Consider the following 21,282-nt stretch of genomic DNA (forward strand, 5'->3'; position numbering starts at 1 on the left):
ATATAAATCCAAAACCGGAAGTCGTTTTGAACGGAACCTAGGTTTTAACAATTTGTTTTCTATATAAACCCAAAACCGGAAGTCGTTTTGAATGGAACCTAGGTTTTAACAATTGAAAGTATTAGTGGTTTTTTCTTTTCCAAATATATTGATCTCATTACCACCCTTCCCCCCTTTTTCCCTATATAAACCCAAAACCGGAAATCGTTTTGAACGGAACCTAGGTTTTAACAATCTGTTTTCTATATAAACCCAAAACCGGAAGTCGTTTTGAATGGAACCTAGGTTTTAACAATTGAAAGTATTAGTGACTTTTTCTTTTCCAAATATATTGATCTCATTACCACCTTTCCCTTTTTTGGAGTGAAAGCGTCACATTTACGAAGACTAAGAAATCAATGGCTCTTTCAACTGAGAAGGTAAGCAATTGTGTATACCTAATGATCTTGTTTATTCCATTATGTCAAAGTTGCCTCTAAAATCTTTGCATCGATTCAAATGTGTACACAAATCATGGGTTATGTTATTTGAAAACCCTTATTTCATGAACATGTATTGCAAACGATTCATCTCTAATATTTCCTATGGTGATGATACATATCTACTCTTAAAGAAGACTCGATTAGATTTTGAAAATCATTCGTTTTTGTATTTATTTCCTGGTGAGAGGTTTGACAATAAGGACATGTTAGATTGGCCGCCTCCATTTCAAAATGATGATCGTGATATTAATATTTTGGGTTCTGGAATTAATGGCACCCTTTGTCTCTATGTCAACAATATTAGTTCAAAAGTCGTATTGTGGAACCCAGAAATTGAGGAATTCAAGGCTATTCCACACAAACCTTCTGTTTCCGTAAAACATTATGTAAAAGTTATTGAGCAACTTCATGGGTTTGGTTATGATTTTGTTAGAGATGATTATAAGATTATCCGATATGTGGAATTTTATACCGATCTATTTAGTTTTTTTGATGCTCAGGTAAATGTCTCACTGTCAAACGTGGTATATGACCCTGTGTGGGAGATATATAGCCTTAAAAGTAATTTCTGGAGAAAACTTGATTTGGATATGACAACTTTTTATCGGAGTCCTATAAGTGTTCCAGAGCAAGTGTGCATGAAGGGAGTGTGTCATTGATTGGGTGAAAGTGAAACATATATCGATAATGTATATTTGGTATCATTTGATTTGGGTAGTGAAGAGTTCGTTCTAACATCCATACCCTCAGATGTGCACAATGATATCAATTTTGAATTGGTGGGTACACATTTAATTTTGTTAAATGAGTCAATTGCTTTGATATCTAATGATGCACAAATGACTACTTTTCACATATCAATTCTTGGTGAAATCGGTGTGAAGGAATCATGGATAAAGCTCTTCATTGTTGGACCATTATCTTGTTTTGGGCATCTTATTGGAGTAGGGAAGAACGGCAAGATATCATTGCGAAAGAAGATAAATAGCTAGCTAGGTGTGATTTAAGTACTCACAGAATTCAAGAGCTTGGCATTAAAGGAGTGTTCCATCGTTGTCAGATGGTAATTTATAAGAAAAGTCTTCATTCATTTTCAGAAAAGCCTTCTTTCAATTTAAGAAAATTATTCTGTTCTTGTTTAGGTTTATGATTGTATTTAATTTTACCTTTGTATGCAATCATAATTATTAGGAGTATATGACAAATTAAGATAACATTAGATAATCCGAATCTTAGAATTCAGTGAGTATTTACTCTCTTTTTATTTAGAAATAATTTGATTTTTATTTGAATTGTTAGAATGATCTCTTGTCTTTATTGAATGGCCTTCTATATTACTAGAATGGAAAATGATTTATAGCACGACACATTTGTCGCACAACATGCACGAAAGTATTTGTCTCACGCATTTTGCTTAGGAGAAATCATGGTAAATTTAGTTAAGAATCATACGAAAAGCACCTAAAGAATTGTACCTAAATTTTCTCCTTTTCCTTAATCCTCCTTAATTAGTTAATGGTTTTCTACATAGTTTGTAGTATCTTTATATTTCTAGTCTTTTCAAGAAATGAAAATGATTCCTAGTGTTTTGGTTTAACAAAAAACTTGATTTTTTTTTTTACAAATAAAAAAGAGTTAAATAAGTTTTTCGTCCCTATAAATATATTAAAATTTGATTTTAATCCCTAAAAAATAAAATGAGATCATGTTTTTATCCTTACAAAATTTTATGTTTTATTTTTTATTTCTAATGGATATAATTTTGACATGTTTTTTAACATAATGAATATATAAAGGTTGAACATAGCATAACTCCTGCTGAAATAGATATCCCACTATGTTAAATTTTATACTTTGGTTTTTTCTTTATAACCCAAATCAATCAACTGAGTCCTTCAAGATTAATGGGTTAGTAATCAAGCTTATCAAATTTCACAGTGACTTTGCAAACAATTACATAAAATACCCAACATCTGTTTTAAACAGTGACGGAGCCACTAAGGCTTCAGGGGATGCACCTGAACCCTCTGGCTTTCTAAAATTTACACATATATATGATATTGTTACACTCTGAACCTACTGAGATTTTAACTTTGCACCTCCTCAATTCAATATTCTCTTGCCTGCTTGCTTCTTTCGGTCTTTGGAGTTCCAATGCAAGAGATTAACCAATAGCTCTCAAATCAAGTTTTCTATATAATGATTATTGTACCTTTTGACTTTTCTTCGTTCTCTTTTTGCAAGCATAGAGTAATAATAGTTAAATTCAATTTTATGTTTTAGTTCTACATTGATTTTTATCTTTGTTTTTATATATAGTTTTGTTTATAAAAGGCAAATCTATGGGTAGAACCCTTATTATGGGTTTGAATTAAAATTAAATAGGCCTAGCCATTATCCTAATCTGCAAATACTGAAATGTAATCGTATAACTAAAATATAAAACATATGATAATTCTTAATTGTTTACTATAACTAATCAAAATGGATAATCATAAGAATATATATGTTTAATATTTATGTTTAGTTTGTTGTATATATAATAATTGTTAGATTAAATAATATCAAAGGTCGTTTAAGTTATTTAATTGTAATAAATAGGTTCTTTAAGTCTTTTTTTGTATCACTTAGGTTCTTTATGTTAATTAATTGTAACAAGTTGGTCTTTAAGTTTTTTCGTACTAATTAGGTCATTTAAGTTATTTAACCGTAACAATTTTTGGGTATTTTAGATCTTAAAAATGTAAGTTATTCTGGGCCTAAAAGTTACAATTAAACAACTTAAATGACTTAAGCATTACGAAAAATACTTAAATGACAAATTTCTTACAATTAAATAACTTAAAAGAACATCTGGTGTAATTTAGCCTAATTATTATTATTAAGTAAAGTTAGAAAGCTTTTACCTATTTCAAGAGTTTAATAGTGATTAAAGACATGTTTTGGATTGGGAATTTCTCGGTTTTTAGCCCCGTCAATGTCCTTGAAAGGAGATGAATGTAAATCTTTCTGTAAATATTTTTTGAGCTTGAAGATTTTCTCTACCTTATACCAGAGCATCATCCTCTTATCATAAATTTTCTTTATGAGAAAAAATTTCCGCACCCCCTACTCCATGGTCCTGGCTACGCCACTGATTTTAAAGCATATAATATATTAAGGAGAAGATGCAAAAAGGGTGCTCATATTTGCATAGCTGAATGAAATAAAGAACTTAAAATGCAACAAACATGCTGTGTAAGTATTCTTTCATTCTACTATGTTTTCTCTTTGTATCAAATATCTGCGAACTTTGCAGCTTTGACAAAGTTGCAAGATGCATGAGATGCAAGTGACATGTTGTAAGGAAGACAAGTGGTTAGTAGCATGTAAGGAAACTTGGTTTGTCTCTCCTATGAATAACAAGCTTACTTACTCCATTTTATCATCCCATCAAGTAGTAATACAACAACAAGAACTAGAGCTTGTAGAGAGTCAGGGGAAACATAGTCTCTCATTTGAGGTTTGTCCTGGTGTTAATATTATCCTATTCCAAGCGAGAAAGCAATTTGTCACTCCTTTAATTTAAAGAGATGTCTTGTAATTTCTCTCGCTCAATGAAACTTCTCTAGTACTCTTACTCCCTGATTTTTCTCCTTCCTATTATTGGTTAAGGGGATTCAACGTAAATATTGTGTGGTCGATTCCTTTTTTCTCATCTATTATTTTAATTGTATGATATTATTTTATTACTCTCGTACCAAACAATAATATGATCTTGTTATATTTTATTTTTTAAATTGTGTCATTTCGAATAAGAATCTCTTCGTACAAAGAGTACCTCAATCAAATAACTTCAATATTAAATTGTGAGAATTGCTAATGAGACTTGAGATAAATTCAGATTCCTTATAGTTGAGACTGTTTGATCTTTAATCAAACAGTCATCGATGTTTTGAATGTGTGAATGGTGGAAATTCCTGGTTTTGAGGAATTCAAATTCAATGAAAGAATATTGTGAGGGTATATAGTTCAATCAAATCGTTTTGTTGTGTTAAGGGGACATGACATTAGGCCTTGTATGAACTTGAATATGGTCAATTGGAAATTCATCTCCACAACATTCTTTTTACTTCAATAATTACAACATATTTTTCTTCCATTGTTGGTCTCTTTTGTGATTATTTGTTTCTAGTTGTTAAGAATAATGATAATTAAGAGAAGGAGAATACAATTCAGTTAGTAGTTAGTTAGTTTGATTGTTGGTCAATTATCAAATATGCCCTATAAATATAGCCATTGTATTTCTTTTTACACATCTTTTATCAATATAACTATCTATACATTTTACTCTCATTCAAGCCATTGTATAACTAAGGGATCAACATATTAGAGAAACAAATGACACTCAACAAAATCAAGGCAAAGGTAACAACTATCGAAAGTTTAAGATATTTGAAAAACACACATTCAATGTTTTAAAATTCAAAATGTCCATCGAACCAATGAAATCTTCTAATCATGCTTCAATTATTTTAAATCGTTAAACCAGAACAAAACATTAATCAAACTACTCAAATATTAGTGATAAATATTTATCAGTGATAAATATTTATCCATATTTTTGTGTGGATGGTAAATTTTTATCCAATTTTTTTATGTATCGATTTTTCTATATTTATCAACAATATCTATTTGTCATGTAATTTTTTATGTCTTATTGAGAACCATTTGTCAAGTGTATTTTTTATGCATCAAGGACAAATATTCATCACATCTCTTTATTATATTTACCAGCGGAAAGACGGACAATTGGTAAATATTTGTCTTACCAGTGGCGACGAAAGTAATGATTTGAGAAAGTGAGAGTATGGAAAATGTCTATGAGAGCTGTTTGAGATTCGGCGTCATTGTTGATGAGACTGTGGACATTTGAGGTTATGGTTTTGAATTTGTTGACGAAATGGAAATCGTCAGAAGAAATTAGGAGGCTAATGAGATTAGGGTGTTTTTGGAAGGGACGAGTGGTGGATGATGATGGTTATAGGAAAGAGAGGTTGTAATAGAACGATGAAGGTGTTGTATGTAATGAGAGACATGCATGTAATGTAATGAGGTTGAGGGGAAGAATTGGTTTGTAAGAATGAGAAGAATTTGAAGTCTTACTGAGGAGTGGTGTTGATGATGTTGCTTCTTCTATTATTTACTATCGATATTTTCATATACTTACTTATTTATTATATATGATTTTGCTTTTTCTTATTCGGTATGATTCTTAGATCTATTTAGAATTCATTTGTGTTCTTTTCTGGAGGAAGGATTGATTTCAATGTTGTTGTTGTGTTGAAGGAGGTGGTTTGTTCAAAGTTTTGAATCTATGGATTATGGGTTTGATTTTGGAGATGAAGATTGGTGTGGAAATTTGGGTGAAGAAGAACACTAAGAACAAGGGAGGCATACAATGAACAAAGGAGGAACATTATTTTGTGTTTTTTATTTTAATATAACTTAATTGTTTTAATCCTCGTGGATTAAAATAAGCACAATTAGCATTTGATATATTTTTTTTTAAAAAAAAAACATGTTTGCATAAACATTGACAAGGTCAAAATAAAGGGGGCTTTGACTTTTGCAAAAGAGAAATGATATTTATACAACCACTTTCTGATAACTTTTTGACAACTTTCTCTCTCATACTCACATTATACTCTTATTCTATCTCTTCATGTTTCTCTCTCCATTGTTTTTGACCAATGAAAAGAGAGGAAAAAAAAGTTGTCACATAAGTTGTCTCATTTGGTTGTTCAAATAACATTACTCTTTGCCAAATGGACTAAAATTAAGGAGCTAAAAGTAATATTTTTAAGGCTTAATAGCAGTTTTGGCCCCCTATGTTTTAAGAAGTTATGATTTTAACCCCCTAACAAAATAAAATACAAAACGCCCCCTAAGTATTGTCCATTTTGCAGTTTTGGCCCATAGACCAAATTTAACCAAGTTAATGCACACGTGGACGCCACATGTGTATTTTTTTAATAATTAAAAAAATTACACATGTGGCGTCCACATCAGCTTTGACTTGTTCAAAATTGACCTAGGGGGGCCAAAACTGCAAAATGGGCAATACTTAGGGGACAATTTTGTATTTTATTTTGTTAGGGGGCCAAAATCGCAACCTCTTGAAATATAGGGGATCAAAACTGCTATTAAGCCTATTTTTAAATAAAAGGACCAAAGTCCCTCGATTTTGAAAATTGGGGTATCAATAGTGTATTTTAGCCAAAATAATAAGAATTAATTACAAGATAAACATATATACATATAATCAAAATGTTCACCGTAATTACCTATAAGTGTGGCTAGGAAACAATGATCTAATAAAGGAGAATTGTGGTTCAACTCTACCTAACGCACTCTTAAGTAAAAGATTGCTTAAGTTGGGTCTCAATGGCTAACCAGAGCCAAAACAGGCTTTAAGGGTTCAAACAACATTAATAAACATACTAACATATTACTCAACAAATATGTCCTAATGCGTAAGTGAGAGTTGAACCAACACTTTTGCGTGATATGAGTCAACGTTGAAAAAGGTTTTAGTTGTAAAATAAGTATTTAGCCAAAGTCAAAGCCCCCTAATTACTGTGAATTTTTTTTTATTTCTTTATGGTTAACTAAATTAAAATATATAATCCTTTTTTTTAATATAAACCCAAAACCGAAAGTTGTTTTGAATGGAACCTAGGTTTTAACAATTAATTGTAATTGCAGATTTTGCTTTTCCTATTGTAATAATCTCATTACTACCCCTCCCCCCTTTTGGAGTGTGAACGTCGCGTTTGAGAAGACTAAGAAATCAATGGCCCTTTCAAATGAGAAGGTTAGAAATTCTATACCTAATGATCTTGTCTATTCCATTATGTCAAAACTGCCTCTAAAATCTTTGACTCGATTTAAATGTGTACGCAAATCATGGGTACTCTTATTTGATAACCCTAATTTCATGAACATGTATCACAAAAGATTCATCTCTAATAAATCCTATGATGATGATACATGTCTCCTCTTAAAGCAAACTGGGCAAGATCTTGAAAACCTTTCGTCATTATATTTAATTTCTGGTGGGAGGTTTGACAATAAGGTGAAATTAGATTGGCCGCCTCTTTTTCAAGAGGAAGTTAGTGATATTAGGATTTTGGGTTCTGGAGTCAATGGCAATATTTGTCTCTATATCGACGGTATTAGTTCAAAAGCTGTAGTGTGGAACCCAATAATTGAGGAATTGAAGGTCATTCCTTCCGAGCCTTCTGTGCCTGTACCACCTTATGTAAGGTTTGCGGACCAACTTTATGGATTTGGTTATGATTATGTTAGAGATGACTATAAAATTATTAGACATGTGGGATTTCATCTAGATGTATATAATTTGAATGATCCTCGGGTAATCTTGTCACTGTCAGATGCGTTATACAATCCATTCTGGGAGATATATAGCCATAAAAATAATTCTTGGAGGAAACTTGATTTGGCCATGACAACTTTTTATCATAACCTTTTATGTGTTCCAAAGCAAGTGCACACGAATGGGGTGTGTCATTGGTTGGGTAAAACTGAAACAGATATGCATAATATATATTTGGTGTCATTTGATTTGGGTAATGAAGAGTTCTTCCTAACACCCATACCATCAACTAGGAAAAATAATATCAATTTTGTATGGGTGAATACTCATTTAACAGTGTTAAACGAGTCTATTGCTTTAATATCTAGTGAAGCACGAACAACTACTTTTCACATATCAATTCTTGGTGAAATTGGTGTGAAGGAATCATGGATCAAACTCTTCATTGTTGGACCATTACCTTTTGTCGGGTATCCTATTGGAGTAGGGATGAATGGCGAGATATTCATTTCAAAAGAAGATAATGAGCTAGCTAGGTGTGATATAAGTACTCACACAATTCAAGATCTTGGCATTAAAGGAGTGAGCTGTGCCTGTCAGGTGGTAATTCATAAAAAAAGTCTTATTTCAATTGCAGAAAAGTCTTCTTTCAATTGGAGAAAAGTCTTGTTTTCTTGCTTAGGTTTATGATTATGGTTATAATAACTGTACTTTTGTTTACAAAGGAGTTGTCAATTATGCATATCATTATTATTATCAGTGAATTAAGATACAATTAGATATATGAATCAAAATATTTATTTTGAAGATTTACTCTGTTTTTATTTAGAAAGATTATGATTGTTTGTCTTTATTTGTGTCACTTCTTTAGAATAGAGTACCTCAATCAAGTAACTTCAATCTTCACATTATACTCCCATGAGTGTGCTTCAAATACTTGCTATTGTCAACTGTTTCTCTAAATTACACCTCCAAATTCGGAACAGAACCTGAAACAACCTGCTGTCACAAAAAATTACCAGACAAAAAATCCTTCGCGCCGATAAACTGCAAAAAAGATACTCCCAAAGAGACCCCGCTGCACTAACACTTCTGCACATCTCCTTATGAGTCTGAAAAATCCCCCATTTACTTCCTCCATAACAGTTCTCCCCCCTTCCTCGTCGCCAAATTACACCTCTCGGTTAAGAGTCCCACATCGGGCAGGAGATAGTCTGAAAATGTGTTTATAAGTGGGGGCAATCCTCACCTTACAAGATGGTTTTGTAAGGATGAGTTAGACCTCAATTTCTAGGATGGTATCAGAGCCTACTCTAAGATCCATTGGATCAGCTGCTATCAGGTTTCCGCTATCGGGTCACCCACCATTTATGTCCACGAACCAAGCCCAATAGTGCTGGTCGTGAGGGGATGTGTTAAGAAACCACGATTTCTAAGACTCTCCCACGTCTCCTAGACAAACTAAAGGATGCGACCACCGTTGAGCTAGTTCATACATCATACTTGACACTTGTTGACTTTTTTTTTTTATTTTTATTACAAAGAGGGCCGAAGCCCGTACACTTGTTGACTTTACTCTCAACCAATTCCATGATAACAATTTAATGCTATCAACATGTTAAATAATAAAGTATTAGGCTTAAGCTATTGGACCTTTATATTTTTAGCTTGTTTTGACCCGGCTTGAATCATTTGTAGTTGTTGAGCTCTCAAAAGTTTGGGAATGTTGTGTGACTGATCGATTTGATTTCTTGTTTGATTATTTTGTGAATTTTTAAACATTAAGTTACAGGAGTTGTCGGACCAATTTGTTTAATTTCTGCAATTGGATTTCTTCTTTGAATCGCAATTTGTTTGTTTGGTGGGTTTGTGCTTACAATTTGGTAGTTTGGTGAGTCAAGTGATCGCAATTTTGTTGTTTGATTGGTTCTTCAGTTTGATTGGTCTCCTCCCCTGTTCATTCTTCTAATTAATTGCACTTCTCCCTTTCGATATTTCTGATTGATTGCACTTATTTCCCTTTTGATTCTTTTGATTAATCTCTTCCTTTTTATTCTTTTGATTGATTGCACTTCTTCTCCTTTTGATTATTATGTTTGGTTGTTTCTCTCTATTAGTTCTTCTGTATGGTTGCTTCTCCCTATTCTTCATTGGTTATGCTATAGGCTGATTTGGTTTATTTTTCGGGTTAATTTGCAACAAGCTTAAAGCTTAACTTGAGGGGTACTGTTAGAATTTTGTATTATTTAGTATGTGGGAATTGGACCCAGATCCACGTTAGGTGCGAGGGTGGGTGCTGAATGAAGTTGGTTTTGAAGTTGTTTGTAGTTTTCTGTTAATCACACATCGTTCACGTTCCCAACTGTTTGAGTGTATAAATATGTTTGAGTACCCTCGTCATTTAAACTAACTTTTAGATGAGATCCAAATTCATTTACCACAACAATATCAATCGTCACCTCTTTAATCTGAAAAAATGCTTGTATTTCTCGCTTTCCAAATACACCACATACCAGCAAACCAAATTGATATTATTCCCCTTCGAACCCCTTTCTTAACTCCGGTAAAAGAATTTAAGTGAATTATGCTGTTATTGTGATACACCACCACATATGCACCCAACCACTTAGCAATCCTTGGCCATACTTACACAAAAAATAAGTGATTTATGTTATCTTGTTCTCCACACTCTCCTACACACTGTAACTCTTCCGTATTAAGAATTCATCTCCTGTGCAAATTATCTTTTGATGGGATCCTATTTTGAATAACTTGCCAGACAAACACAGACACTTTTAACGAAATCGAATTATGTCACAGATTTTTAACAGGATGCTGCTCCCCTAAATTGTTGTCTTCCATTAAGATTTTATAAGCTCATTTAAAGGAATGGCAATTCGACGGGTCCTCTCCCCACACTAATCTATCTCCGCCCAAAAAGCTCTCTTCTCCACTTAAATTCCTTTCTACAAAAAATTTCTTCTATTGTTGATAGCTTCCTAATTATTTACTTGTTTGCTTTCTACCTTCTATCAAACTGGTTTGACTTGTCTGGGACCAACATTAGAGAAACAGATGCCATGACAAATTCAAGGCAATGGTAGCAACTACAGATAATGAAAGAGCAAGTATTTGAAACACTCTCGTGCAATGCTTTATAATTTAAAATGGTTATCGAACTGACGAAAACTCCAACTCATTGTTCAACTACCTTAGATAGTTGAACCAGGACGAAATGTTGAATAGTTCTCAAATAACCAAACCATATACGGTGCGAGTTTATGGTTCAGCCGATAGAATTGATTTGGATAGGCCTTTTTTCGTAGTGCACTATGAAAAAAGCCTTTGATTGAAAAAATACTTAACTCAAAATTGCACTTTCAAGTGTGATTTGAATGGCGTTACAGCATGTGGCATAACATATCTTGGGTAGACCTTAATATCATCTGAAAATTTAGGTTGTGTCTAATTCAATCTTAGAAAACCGACTTCTAAGATAAAAACTACCCCTACTTATAAACGCTAACGTGAGACTCATAATACATGAAACTTATCTTCTACTGTTAGCTAACCTATTTTGCAAAGCTATTGTGTTCAGGGTGCACCTGAACTGATTCCTAACATCAAACAAACAGCACCATTTTATGCTGAGAAAATGTTTTAAATTTTCATTTAATAGTAAAATGTTTCATTATTTTGTGTATGAGTAGTTTTATACATGAAACTGAAAATAAAAGTTTTTACTATTTTCTCTCAAAAACAAAAGAAATATTAGGCAAATTCTAATAGGGACTCGTATAATAAATGGTCCATGATGGACAATGAACATCTACCTTTGAATTGATCTCTTTTTTTCAATACAAGGGAGGCCGTTAGGTAGGACTACAGGATGACACGCTGATTAAAATAAAAATGGACAACATTCTACTATGAAAGTTTTTTTTAAATAAACTAGATATTGGAATCATAACTAGCAAGTCTTAGAAACACTTTCATGCAATGTTTTAAAACCGAACTAGACATCAAACCGATAAATCTCCATATCATGATTTAACTGCTTTAAACTGGTTGAACCGGATGAATCTGCAATCAAACCGGTCAAATGATCGAACTACAGAAATCATCAATTCACGGTTCAACTAGTTGAAACATCTGGTTCGGTATGGTTTTGGAAACATTGGTCTCATGACAGTTCAATCTAAGGCAAATGAAAACCAAGAGAAACCGGTATTGTTACTATTTAGTACAAAGTTCTTCCGAATAGCGGTTATAGCATTGTTGCATAGTAAAATTTGAAAGAAAAATTGCATGTCTAGTATATGGAAGCTGTTTATGCATTAACAGCTAATTATTTCTCAGTTGTGTAATTCTGATGATCTGCACTTAAAAGAATATCAAAATTTGTCAAAATTGTGACCAAGTGTTAATGCTTTTAAACTATATAGTGGCAGAAAACTTGATACAATTTATAATGCATGCCAAAATTAAATACGGAAACATAACCTATCTGTTTAAGGGTCAGTGCTTTTAAACTTTGATAAAGTATTCATATTGACACACGTTTTAAGACATATTTTCAAGACTATGAAGCACGGAGACCGGACATGACACGGCGACCAAAACTCCGACAAAGATAATAATTTGAGAAAATGACATGATTTAGTTTAATCATATGTGTCGGTGTTGAACACCGACTCGTATCCAAGTCCGGGACACACTTAATCAGAGAAGTGTCCGTGCCTCATAGTTTCAAGATTTGAATGATTATATATTGTCAAATGTTTAACACCGTTCTAGTCCAACTGACAATTCCAATATTGCTAGACTGAACACATTCACCCGAGTTACAACCTGGAACATCACAGTTGTGTGTGTGAGTTTTAGTAGTGTTGGCCATTTCATCTATAGACAAAACAAAAATAAAAGTGTTTAAAACTTGCATCCAATGATATTTCACCATATTATAGTTACCAGAAGGCCAAAATTTCTAGTTCTGACTTCTCTATAGGTTTCTCTCCTTGGCAGCCATCATTTCGCTCTCTAGAAATTTGGATCCCTTCTCCCTTCACCATGGAGAAGAACGTCTATATTGTTGGAAAAGGAGAAGGTGTTATGTGAGATTTTGAGAGGAATTGCGGGAAAATCATATTACGAATCATCGTTCTAGGATACCGGAAGAAAGAAGCAAAAGATGACGGAAGCGTCAAAGAAACCTTTTCTGGTGAGCAGTTACTCAATATTGCATCATTGCAGCAAGATGCTAAAGCTACCTAGTAAGCAGATTTGGTGAATTATTTAGCAAGTGGCATCATCCCACCTGATATGAATTATCAGCAAAAGAGAAACTACTTCAACAACACTAAAACGTATTATTGGGATGAACCATAGTCACATGATTCGTAATTCGCTTTGGTATGTGGTACTGGTACGGGTTCGCGACATAAGAAAATTTGGCAAGTCAGTTCTTAGTAGTAGTACCAATTGAGTATAGTGTAAGCTATTACGAACAGACGTGCACCGAAGCTCCATACCCCGGTATGTACTGAATTTTTCTCATGTCACATACCGCGAACCCGTACCTATATCATGTACCAAAACAAGTTCCGAATTATGTGACTATGATATCAAGCATACAAGAAATACAACAGAAAGACATCCTTGAAGTAAGAGTTATTTGATACATGGGGGATTTACTTCATGAGTGTCTTCCCACAATCAAATGGGAGCTCTTATATATCTGAATAGATTGTGACAGTGGCAATCCCCACAAATGATGCAATAGTAGTTATCAAATTCATTTTAAAACTATTTTCACTAGGTTTGATACCTCTAGAGCCATCATTAGTGATGAAGGCATTCACTTTTGCTGTAAACAGTAAGAAAATATCTTATCTAAATATGTGTCAACACAAAATTGTTACTGTCTACCATCCACAAACAAGTGTTGAATGGTGAAATTAATATCATGGGACACAAGTGTTGATCATTTTTCCAGTAGGTGTCAACTGAAAATCTATATAGTCCATATCTACCACACCTTATATTGGCTAATACATCAGCACATCTACTTGCTTCTCTAAATCTAACATTTCAATTTAGAGAAAGAAAATGCTTAATCTTATGCATGATGAGTCGCTCTATAGAATTTTAAGTCGTGAAATAAGTGTTCGATTAGAAATTTAATTAGTCTCGTAGTCAATCCAAAAAGCCAAATCCAAAAAGCCAAAGCTTTTAGAGATGCTCTACAAATCTACTTTACTATGTTTTTGTATTTCTTTATGATTGACTAAATTAATTAAATATTGTTAAAAAAAACTAAATTCATTAATAAATAAAAAGTACGAATTTGTTTTGGATGGAACCTATGTTTGTATTAGTGGGTGATGATCTCATTACCCTCTTGTTCGCTACAATTACAAGTAAAACTCGTTTGGAGTGAAATCGTCATGTTTGAGAAGACTTAGAAATCGATGGATCTTTCAAATAAGAAGGTTAGAAATTGTATACCTACAGGGATATATTCTTCGTAAAAGAAGATGAAGAAGAAGTAGCCAAGTGTGATTTAGTTACCCAAGCAATTTAAGAGCTTGGCATTAAAAGGATGTTCATTTGCTGTCAAATAGTTAGCTATAAGAAAAGTCTTCTTTCAATTGCAGAATAAATAATTTATTATTTTCTTGCTTAGGGTTTATGATATGGATTTTACTCTTGTATACAATGGAATGGTCAATTATTGATATGATAATTAGTATCAGTGTGAGACAAATTATGATACATTAGATAATATGAATCTAATATATATTTTGAAGATTCACTCTCTCTTTACATGCAAATAATCTGAATGGCCTTCCCTTCAATTTTACATAGAAATAACTTATATTTGGAAGTTTTAATAATCTTTGTTGAACTTCATTACATTCTGATTGAAAAAGACACTCCGCTGTGTTGTTTTAATACAGAATTTGTAATGCAAAACAAACATCTTATGCTTGTATTTAAAATCATGAAGATATAAGTGGATCTTTTATATTTGTTGGTCGTGCAAACCATGAGCATTGCTAATGGAAATCAGAATTATCAGACATGGTGAAGTAGAAAATTAGTCCACAAATATTTGAGTTCACTTGTGAATTGCTGATGAGATATAAGTTATCTCTTATTTTTTACTTTCCATTCAGCTTTACAAATTTCACACCTCCACTCCATGTTTTCTCCAATACTCCAATTCTATCTAAGAGGACCAAATGTAAATGTGTCAAAAATACCACTCATGAGAAAGAATACATTGATATTGGTTTTGTTGTAATGATTATTGATTTTTTGTAGAAAAGTTCGGCAAAATAAAGTGAAAAATAAATTAATTCAACAGCTAGAATTACAATCACAACAAGTATCAAAACTTGCTCATATGCCAACTTCACTAATTTTTTCTGCATGTCAATGGCAATTGCTAAAGCAATTTAAGAAGAGAGACAACCAACATAATCTGGTGATCATATGACTAGTGTTGAGAAATAGTGGCTATAGCAGCATTACAGCACTGTAGCATAGCGGAATCTAACATGTTATTGTTCCGCAATACGCTATTTAGTACAAAGTGCTTCAAATAGTGACCATAGCACTGCTGTAGCACTATAGGATAGCAAAATTTGAACAAACTGTTATTCTCCGCTATCAGCAATTGACAAGATTGTGTATGACTCGATGTCAAATGCAACTCAACTCTGACGTTAGAAAATTGCATGTTGAGTATATGGAAGCTGCTGCTGCATTAACAGCTAACTCTTTCTCCGAGATGTCTATTTGTGATGATCTGCACAATAAAAATTATCAAAATTGTGACCAAGGCTTCGCACAGCAGAAATAACATTTATATATTGGAAGAAAATTCTATGCAATTTAAACTTTGAGAAAGTATTCATAATGACAAAAACTTTGTCTCATCCGACCACTATCTATGTTTGATTTTCAATCTGCTTTGTCCTCTTCTCCTTCATCTTTTTTTTTTTTTAAACAGCAAATTTTATTAACCACCACGTCCCTGCTCAAGACGAACAGAGACGGATGAAACAGAGAATACAAAGTAAAGGCGCCGTATATAGGCAGAACACCTGAAAATAAACACCCTCCAAAAACACTCCTTCATCTAATCTCTATTCTCCGCTTCGCATCCTCTCATTCTTTAGATCTGTTTCTAAATCTTCCTCTGCAAATGTGTTGATTTAAACAGTTTCCAACAGCCTTAAATTGAATACTGAGATTTTGTTTAAAGAAATTAAAGGAAAAAATCGAGACTGTCCGGTTTTAACAAACCGCGACCGGTTCGCCGGTTTTTCCAGTTATCACCAGTTCATACTGGTTTTTCCAGTTGTCCCACCAGTTCTTAAGACCAGCAGTTCTGCATGGGTGTCCGGACCGGGACTTGGTCCGGTCCGGTTTTAAAAACATTGGTCGCACATAAAAAGGTGGGACCCACATTGATTTCATCAAATAAGAGTGAGTGTTGGAAAGAGAGAGTTCTTAGCACTTCTCAATCCTACAATTATAAGTTTATAACCCAGCACAAATAACAGAGCAAAACAAATTTACGTCCCAACAGCAAATAATCTAGTCCATCGTGTCAACTACCTATGCCTTATCATACTAGGTAGAGTAGGCTACATAGATCAAATGGCGCCATAATATTCTCTCACAACTCATATCTATAGCCAAATCATTGAACTCTAGTCGTTCTTAACGATTTCCCCTATATACTTGAATTATATGGATTACATCTCTCTCTATTTCTCCCTCACTTTGGACAATTAACTCGAGATGTTGAATCCAAGCTATGGTATGATATGGTCTCCAATTTTCACATCTAATCCAGTACTACTTCTACTTTTAATAACCTACATCCCATATGAATCGTCTTACTTCTACTCAAACGAAAGTCATATGCTTCTAAAGTTTATTTCCAAATCTCTATCCTCTTGTTGATTTCCTCTATCAACTCAATATGTACAACTAAATCATCACCTACAAAATACATGTATTGCAGTGCTGACTCTTGAATGTGCTCCATAATAAGTACATCAAGACAAAGGTAAAAAGCTAGGAGCTTTTCCACCAAATAAAAAGCTAGGAGCTTAGAGTTGAGGCTTTGGCGTATCCCATTAATTGTTGAGAAACCTTATAGCTCGGATAAGTTGCCATCCCTTCGTACATATCCTTGATATCATGAACCTCTAATACTTGTAAAATACCCCCTAAAGAAAAAGGAAGCTAGAAGAATAATTTGTGATCACTACATAGTGTGTTGTTTCCTGATGTAGTGTGATGCAGCCATTGTGTCCACTACATTGCGCCCTGTGATGTGGTTTTACTGTGATTTACAATCATCGGAAATTGCAGACTGATGCAGGTGCAGACACTGCAGCAACCTCAATATTGCGGCCACATCATGTGATGTGGACCGCAAGGCAATCCAAACATCTTTCATTTACAAGGCTTTCAACAAAACCTCTCTTGGCACTCTCCCTATCATTAGTCTTCTAGTAAAATCAACGAAAACTATGTGTATGTCTTTTATCCCTTCAATATTGCTCTATCACTTGTGTAAGTTCACAGACCTAAAGGATACATATTTTCATCACTTAATGTGACGAAGCAATCTGCTCTAAAATCCCTCTAACATTGGATTGATTGGTTAAAATAAATTTCAGGAACTTCTACACATCAGTCTGTCTTCTCTTACCATTTAAGACCTGCTAAGTACTCCTATTTTCTTCTTATCCCTTTAAAATATAAGTACTATCACAATTTAACTGTTGCAAAATTGTAAATATAAGACCATCTAAGAATTAAACAGCTTTAGTTTGAGAAAATTTTGATTATCTACAATCTGAATTCACATTAAGCGGTTATCTTAACTTTATATTATATATGTAAGTGTTCTAATTTAAAGACTTCAAATCTACCGAACAGTCCCAACATCATAAAATCAATAATATGTATTCTTACATTAGGCAAGTTAAAATTTACCTGGAGTGGTTTTCTGAAGTTGCCAACTGTGGTAAACCATAACCCTTGCTCCAGTTTATATGTTGCACGCCCTGATCACATAGCAATTGCTTTTCTTTTATTTGATTCAACCAACTTTCCTGAAATTATGAACAATACAAGTCCAGATTTAGACAAAGAGAAAGGGCACCAACTTCATTCATGGTAATTGTATATTACAGATCACTGTAATAAGCCGAGTAACTTGGTACTTTCCTAGGTATTCAATTTCACCATGGACACCTCTTGTATCCACCCTTACCAAAGAAAGGAAATAGTTCTAGAAAATCTAAATAAACAAAATCTTAAGCAATGCATATATGTACCTTAGCATGTCCAAACTTGTTTAAGTATAACTATCAATCCTATGAAGACATGCATTCAACTTGAGTTTTGGTTTTATTTTCAGTTGACATGTTGCTATTAATAATTACAAATCTATTACTTAGTTTTTATTCTATTTCCTCAAAACTTTTGTAAGGGAAAAAAACAAGAATATATCTTCATTGTTTCCTTGCTAAAACTTCAAAAACAGAAACAGAATAAAAACAAAGTGATGCTGAAACTATTTCCATGTGTCAGATCATACCCCTTTATACTTTCACATACATCATGGCATAGATTGACCTAAAGGAAACCTACAATAAGCCTCAAGACCATGACAAAATATTCGTGTTTTAGAACTCACAAGTTGCTTTTCCTCTTCAATAAGTGCTTCATCCATATGATCAAACAACGCAGTCCATCTTGCCTGATGCAACTCTGCTATTTTACTAGTGGGAAGTCCCTCAGGAAATTTCATGCCACAAGGATCATAATTCTGGTCAGCTCCAAATTCCTTCGACATAAGGAAAGGCAACTCAGTAGTGATTACAGATCGAACTCTCCTCCTACTGCGACGCAAAGCTGTAAATGTAGAAAAAAGTACAAAAACCACATGTAAGCATTTTCTTATCTAAAACCCGTTAAAAAACTTCAAAAGAAAAATAAATATGGCATTACCCGCAAGACGCCCTTTGATGTCTTGATGTAGAAGCTCCAACCATTGAGAAGCAACAGTAGCAGCTGAAAAAAAAGAAGTATTTGTATGAGTAAAGGCTCAAGAAGCATCCATCAGCAAAGGCTCAATAAGCTTCAATATCGGCTAAAGAAATTTTTTATTTTAGATCCCAGTTCTTATACATATTTGATTTTACAAGCTGAAACATGGATACCCTAGACAACTTTTTATGGTACCCATTAGATGACATCTATACTAGCCTAACGTGAAGATTAATTTTGCGCTACATTAGTTCATCCCTAGCTTTCCAACACAACGGTATAAAAGAACCAACCCCTTGTTTTTATTATGCATTATTACATTAAGTTTTTGAAAGACAAGAAACATAAGCAAAAGGAAAATGGCTACGAGCCTTTTAGAGAAAGAGATGAAACCGTTGTAACATTTGATGATTCTTCATTCGACATATTGGTGGAACTGACTGACGCCTTCATTGAAGATGACAATTTCAGCGATAAAATGTCATCTTCTGTGACATGACTTGCATTTGATGCACAATCTTTAAGGCCAGCTTTTTCTACATTGTATGCGTCACGATCATAACCTTTACCCTCCAAAATCCATGAGGACTCGTTCTTTGTCACATGACTCTTTCGTGCTTGTTCATGATAAAAAGTAGGCTGATGCTTACTCGCATCTTTCACATGTTCTAGGTCCCTCTTGTTAACGCCTGTACTTCCACTCATTCGATGTGCTGCTTGCCTACTTCCTATGCTCCTATTTTCGTGTTTTTCAGTTACCAGAGATTCAATAATTGTTTGGACCTGTTTTCTATTTCTTACATGATTAATAATCCCAGGGTTTAAATCATTCAGTAGTCCACTTGGAGCTGCAATCTTTGTAAACCTGTTGATTTGTTCTCTCTTTGCAAGCTCCATTTTTTGCTCAAGAATTTCACTCTTACTTTTCCTCCCGCGTTTCTTTGGCACCGGAATGCCTCCATGAACAGTTGAAGTTGAAATAAAACCATTTCGCTTCATCTCTGTCCATATTCTCATTGGATCTCTCTCCTTTGGAGGTTCAGCACTGCTCCCACTCTCAGACAAATCCTTTGACTTAAAATGACCATGTTCTTTGTGAAAATTTGTTGGTCCCACATTCACGGACCTAGTATCATCTTCTGCGTTGAGATCCACATTAATTCCTCTCGTGTTCACATCACCACCACCAAGTTGTTCTCTTTCCTGCTTTTCCGACAACAATTCCTTGTCCTTACTGAGTTTCTCACCAAATCCGCTGCTTTTATCCGGATACAAAGAAGGATACCTGGTACCACAAACTTCAGTGTTAAGATCCAATACCCTGGGACTACCCGATGTGCTCCTTCCATCTTGCTCTTCTTTTGAAACATTGACGTCCACTGTCAAAGGCACCTTGGTGATTTGTGACATCTCATTATCACCAAATGACGATTGAACAATGTTTTCTTTCCCAATTGCCTTTTCTGTACCATAAATACAAAAGCATATTATATGTTTGAAATTAAATTAAAACCAAGATAAATGTCCAAAATGCATTCAACAATATAGATTAAACAGCCAAATTAGTCTCTAACTGTGTAGGACACTCTCAAATAGATCCCTGACTTTATGAATATACAAAAAGGTCCTTGACTCTATCAAATTTTATTCATATTAGTCCTTCAAAGAATACAATAATCCAACAATATGAAATACACAAGGTTTATAAGACTATAGAAACTGAAATTTTAAACACAATCAAACCAAAATATGAATATCATTTGCATAATACTAAAAGAAAATTTTGAAAATAAATAAATAAAAATACAAAATTGAATTTTATTTTACACAAACAAGATTGAATTACCATATGCATGTAAATTTAAACCCAATCCAATAATGAAATTACCTGCAGCAACCACGGATTCAAGATCTTTCATTTTGACACGTTTTCTAAGGGGTTCATGCTTATCTCCCAAGTGGCTATTAACCCTCTTCTCACTCATAACCTAAACCACAAAAAAAAAAAAATCAAAACTCAACAAAAAAATTCGATTTTACAGAACAATAACAACACAAGCGTAGAAAAAAACGAACCTTTGAAGCAGATTGGACGGTCAAAATCGATTGCTGCGATGAATTGCATTCTTCATCCATAAAAGATTGAAATTGGAGAAAGAGAAGAAAGAGAAAAAGGTTTGGATTTTGAAATTAGGGTTTGTGTGAAGTGAAAATGGATCTCTGTGTGTGAGTGTGTGTTTAAGAGAGAGTGGAAGAGAGAGAAGAATTTGAAATTGAAATTGAATTTTTTTGGGGATAAAGGGAAAAATCGTAGGCGCGCTTTATTATTGTTTTGTCACG

At 33.6% G+C, this 21,282-nt stretch overlaps 3 protein-coding genes across 3 annotated transcripts; 2 read left to right on the top strand and 1 right to left on the bottom strand.

Annotated features, from left to right (window-relative positions):
- The first annotated feature begins 550 nt into the window (after positions 1 to 550).
- On the top strand, positions 551 to 1,141 carry LOC11425645 (uncharacterized). The gene has a single exon (XM_024776033.2). The coding sequence runs from the start codon at positions 551 to 553 to the stop codon at positions 1,139 to 1,141; it is 591 nt and encodes a 196-aa protein (XP_024631801.2).
- Positions 1,142 to 7,317: 6,176 nt separating this feature from the next.
- On the top strand, positions 7,318 to 11,524 carry LOC11425646 (F-box only protein 8). The gene is made up of 2 exons (XM_024776058.1): positions 7,318 to 8,463; positions 11,459 to 11,524. Exons 1-2 carry the CDS (start codon positions 7,318 to 7,320, stop codon positions 11,522 to 11,524), a joined length of 1,212 nt encoding a protein of 403 aa, XP_024631826.1.
- A 3,583-nt stretch (positions 11,525 to 15,107) lies between these two features.
- LOC11433311 (uncharacterized) lies at positions 15,108 to 21,282 on the bottom strand. The gene is made up of 7 exons (XM_003588410.4): positions 21,019 to 21,282; positions 20,831 to 20,930; positions 19,314 to 20,405; positions 18,904 to 18,966; positions 18,590 to 18,807; positions 17,884 to 18,002; positions 15,108 to 15,673 (listed from the first exon to the last, which is right to left on the bottom strand). The coding sequence occupies exons 1-7, from the start codon at positions 21,076 to 21,078 to the stop codon at positions 15,568 to 15,570; spliced, it is 1,758 nt and encodes a 585-aa protein (XP_003588458.1). The 5' UTR covers positions 21,079 to 21,282; the 3' UTR covers positions 15,108 to 15,567.

The sequence above is a fragment of the Medicago truncatula genome, chromosome 1 (assembly GCF_003473485.1).
Source record: "Medicago truncatula cultivar Jemalong A17 chromosome 1, MtrunA17r5.0-ANR, whole genome shotgun sequence".
NCBI classification, from domain to species: domain Eukaryota; kingdom Viridiplantae; phylum Streptophyta; class Magnoliopsida; order Fabales; family Fabaceae; genus Medicago; species Medicago truncatula.

Coding starts and splice junctions, on each gene's coding strand:
- LOC11425645 (XM_024776033.2), top strand. CDS start 551: ATGTATTGCAAACGATTCATCTCTAATATTTCCTATGGTGATGATACA.
- LOC11433311 (XM_003588410.4), bottom strand. CDS start 21,078: ATGGATGAAGAATGCAATTCATCGCAGCAATCGATTTTGACCGTCCAA. Junction 18,967..19,313: donor TTCATCTCTTTCTCTAAAAG/GCTCGTAGCCAT, acceptor CTTTTTTTTCAG/CTGCTACTGTTGCTTCTCAA. Junction 15,674..17,883: donor ACTTCAGAAAACCACTCCAG/GTAAATTTTAAC, acceptor TTTATTGTGCAG/ATCATCACAAATAGACATCT.
- LOC11425646 (XM_024776058.1), top strand. CDS start 7,318: ATGGCCCTTTCAAATGAGAAGGTTAGAAATTCTATACCTAATGATCTT. Junction 8,464..11,458: donor TGAGCTGTGCCTGTCAGGTG/GTAATTCATAAA, acceptor TATTGTGTTCAG/GGTGCACCTGAACTGATTCC.